Source organism: Galeopterus variegatus, unplaced genomic scaffold (genome assembly GCF_000696425.1).
Source record: "Galeopterus variegatus unplaced genomic scaffold, G_variegatus-3.0.2 Scaffold477, whole genome shotgun sequence".
Taxonomy (NCBI): Eukaryota; Metazoa; Chordata; class Mammalia; order Dermoptera; family Cynocephalidae; genus Galeopterus; species Galeopterus variegatus.
This window is the reverse complement of record NW_007726588.1, coordinates 346,875-350,249: the sequence shown is the minus strand read 5'-3', so window position 1 is coordinate 350,249 and position 3,375 is coordinate 346,875. Positions and strand designations below refer to the sequence as shown.

General features: G+C 41.7%; 1 protein-coding gene across 2 annotated transcripts in view; it reads right to left on the bottom strand.

The window, feature by feature from the left end:
• The window catches only part of RCAN2 (regulator of calcineurin 2), a 234,115-nt gene that overhangs the window by 18,322 nt on the left and 212,418 nt on the right, over window positions 1–3,375 (bottom strand). For both annotated transcript variants that reach the window (XM_008569203.1, XM_008569204.1), the window contains exon 3: window positions 1,811–1,982. In XM_008569203.1, coding sequence (XP_008567425.1) covers window positions 1,811–1,982 — 172 coding nt within the window. The remainder of the gene's footprint in view (window positions 1–1,810; window positions 1,983–3,375) is intronic.

Here is a 3,375-nt window from a genome sequence, read left to right as displayed (position 1 = left end):
AGAGAAAGAGAGAGAAAGAAAGAAAGAAAGAAAGAAAGAAAGAAAGAAAGAAAGAAAGAAAGAAAGAAAGAAAGAAAGAAAGAAAGAAAAAGAAAGAAAGAAAGAGTGAAAAGAAGAAAGAAAATAATTAAATAATAAGTTGATCTTTCAGGAGAGAGCAGAACCGTGGTTACCAGAGGCAGGGAAAGGGAAGAGGGAGAGGGGACACAAAACAGCTAGATAGGAAAAACAAGTTCTACTGGTATACAGTTGAGCTAGGCATCTATAATTAACAAGAAATTACTGCATGTTATCAAATGGCTAGAAGAGACGAGATCAAATGTCCTCATCACAAGGAAATGATTATTTTGCAATGACGAATATGCTAATTATCCTCATTTGATCATTACACATTGTATACATGTATTGAAATATAACTCTTGTACCCCACGAATATGTATAATCAATACATTTCAATTAAAAATGCAGATTTCTGGGTGGGTGATTCTGGGCCAAATGTTTTCCTGACCACACCAAAAAATACTAGTAAGAACCTAACATATGTTTAATATTCCTGGTATTTGGTATGTGGCTACCAGTAGTTCCTGAACTCATCTGCATATCAGAATCAGGGGGGGAGCTTTTATTTTTTTAAATTTTTTATTATTTTTTTTTTGTCCTTTTTGAGACCGGCCGCACCATGCTCAGCCAGTGAGCGCACCGGCCATCCCTATATAGGATCCGAACCTGCGGCGGGAGCGCAGCACCGCACTCTCCCGAGTGAACCACGGGCTCGGCCCAGCTGGGGAGCTTTTAAAAAAATACTGATGTCTGTATTAATTAAATGAGAATTTATGGGGGATGGGATCAGGGCACTGGGATTCTATTTTTAAAGCTCCTGCCCACCAGGAGAAGCACCAGTGGATAGAAAAGATATATCAGTCATTATTTACCATTGGATCCACAGTGCTGAAAAACCTCAGCTGCCAGCTGGTTTCAGCCCCACAATTTCCACCATTTCCCCTCCTGATATAGTACAGGAAAAATACCTTGGAGTACAAGGTGGTACCATCTGGTGAAATTGAGGACAATATCACTTCTAGGTATAAAACCTAAAGAAACTTTGGACAAGTGCGCATAGAGATATGTACAAGAATGTTAACCGTAGCTCTGACTGTAATAGCAAACACCTGGAAACTATCTAAATGTCCATCAACAGGCAAGTGGATGAATAAAGTGTGGTGGTGCATTCATATACTGGAATGTTACACTGCAGTGAAAATGAGAGAATCAGGGCAACATACGCCAACATCAGAACAACATAACCATAAGATTTTTCTACAGTTAGCGTGACTGACTTCTTGGGGAACTGGGAGGCTTCACTTTGGCAGGCAGGTTGTCCTGTAACAGAGGGTTTCTGGGTGTGTACTGACAACTGTGGCAGCAGTTAAACTGGGTTGCACAGCATAGAAGCCTTCTGCCTGCTGGTAGGGCCCATTTTGCCTGCTCTGAGGACACAACTTCCTCATGGTATAGAGAGAAATCCCATAACAATTGGGTAGCACAGTCAGATCTTAAAATACCTGTCCTGTAATCCAGAAGCTGCATGGACTGAATCATTTTTGCCCAGGCTCCGGAGCTGCTCTGGAGCAGGTGCAGAGTCTGATGCTGTATCATCATCCATCATTCCCTCCCACTGTCCCCACGGAGCAGGAAATCCATTAGAAATGCCGATGTTACCATGGACCCAGGATTTCAAGGCTGTTAATCTTGTTTGGCTTTTCTAAGTTGCTGACAAATGCTTATTTTTAAAAAGGGTCAGAGAGCTTACCTGGTCCTAGTTTGGCCACAGCACAGAGGAGGTCGTAGTTGAGGACTGGCGTGGCGTCACTGATGGGCTGCCAGCCGACAGGAGGAGAGGAGGGAGGTGAGATGAGGAACTGTTTGGCAGGCTGTGGGGGAGCCAAATGCAGTTTGTCTCCATCTGTCTCTGGAGTCTGGACCTTTCAAACAGAGTAGAAATTAAGACACTTTATTTGTATTGGCTTCAGGATATACCATGTTGGTACGCTAAGATGTGGAGCTTCACTTTCGGCCTGTGACAAATTAACCAGTGAACCAGACTATAATAACAATTACTACTTACCACATATCATGACCTCAGTGATCTTATTTAATCCTTAAAACAGTGGATCTCAACCTTTATTTTTATTTATTTATTTTTTTGGTGGCTGGCCAGTAAGGGGATCCGAACCCTTGACCTTGGTGTTACAAGGCTGCACTCTAACCAGCTGAGCCAACCAGCCAGCCAGATCTCAACCTTTAGTGTGCATCAGAACCACCTACTGAAACACAGACTGCTGGCCCTGCCCCCCGATTTCTGATTCAGTAGGTCCGGGGTGGCGCCTGAAAATTTGCACACCACCTCTGTCTAAATCCAAAGCATTTTCATTTCTTTTATAAAAGGAAACCTCATACCCATTAAACAATTACTACCCTTCCTGCCTCCCATCAACCCCTGGCAATCACTGAGCTGCTTTCTGTTTCTATGGATTTTCCTATTCTGGATAGTTCATACAAATGAAATCAGAGAATATGTGACATTTTGTGTTTGGCTTCTGCTATGGCCTGAACATGTCCCTCAAAATTCATGTGTAGGAAACTTAATCCCCAATGCAACAGTGCTGGAAGGTGGGGGGGTTGGAGAAGTGTTTAGGTCACAAGGCCTCCACCTTCATGAATGAATTAATGCTGCTATATATAAAGGGCTTGTTTGTAGGAGTGTGTTCACTCTCTTGCCCTTCCACTTTCTACCATGTGAGGATGCAGCGAGAATTCCCTCACCAGTTGCCCACCTTGATCTTGGACTTCCCAGCCTCCTGTGAGGAAATAGATTTTTGTTCTTTATAAATAACCCCATCTCAGGTATTCTGTTATAGCAGCACCAAACAGATGAAGACAACTTCTTTCATTTAGTATATTGTTTTCAAGTTTTACCCACACTGTAGAATTTATCAGTATTTTGCTCCTTTTTAATGCTCAGATAATATTCCATTGTATGGATATATCACAATTTGTTGCCCACAGATGGACATTTAGGTTGTTTCCACCTTCTGGCAATTGTGAACAGTGTCACTATGAACATGTATATACATGTATTTGTTTGAGTACCTGTTTTCAACACCTAGCAATAAAATTAGTGGGTCAGATGGTAACTCAATTTTTAACTTTAAGAAATGAAGTACAATTTTAATAGATGAAGAAACTAAAGTTTATCCAAGTCACACAAGCTAGTAGCAGTCTTGGGATTTGAACATGGGTCTGAGGCCAAAGATTGCTGATTTTCACTGTGCCATTTCTGCAAAGTCCAAAGGTGGAAACAATACTTACAGATCA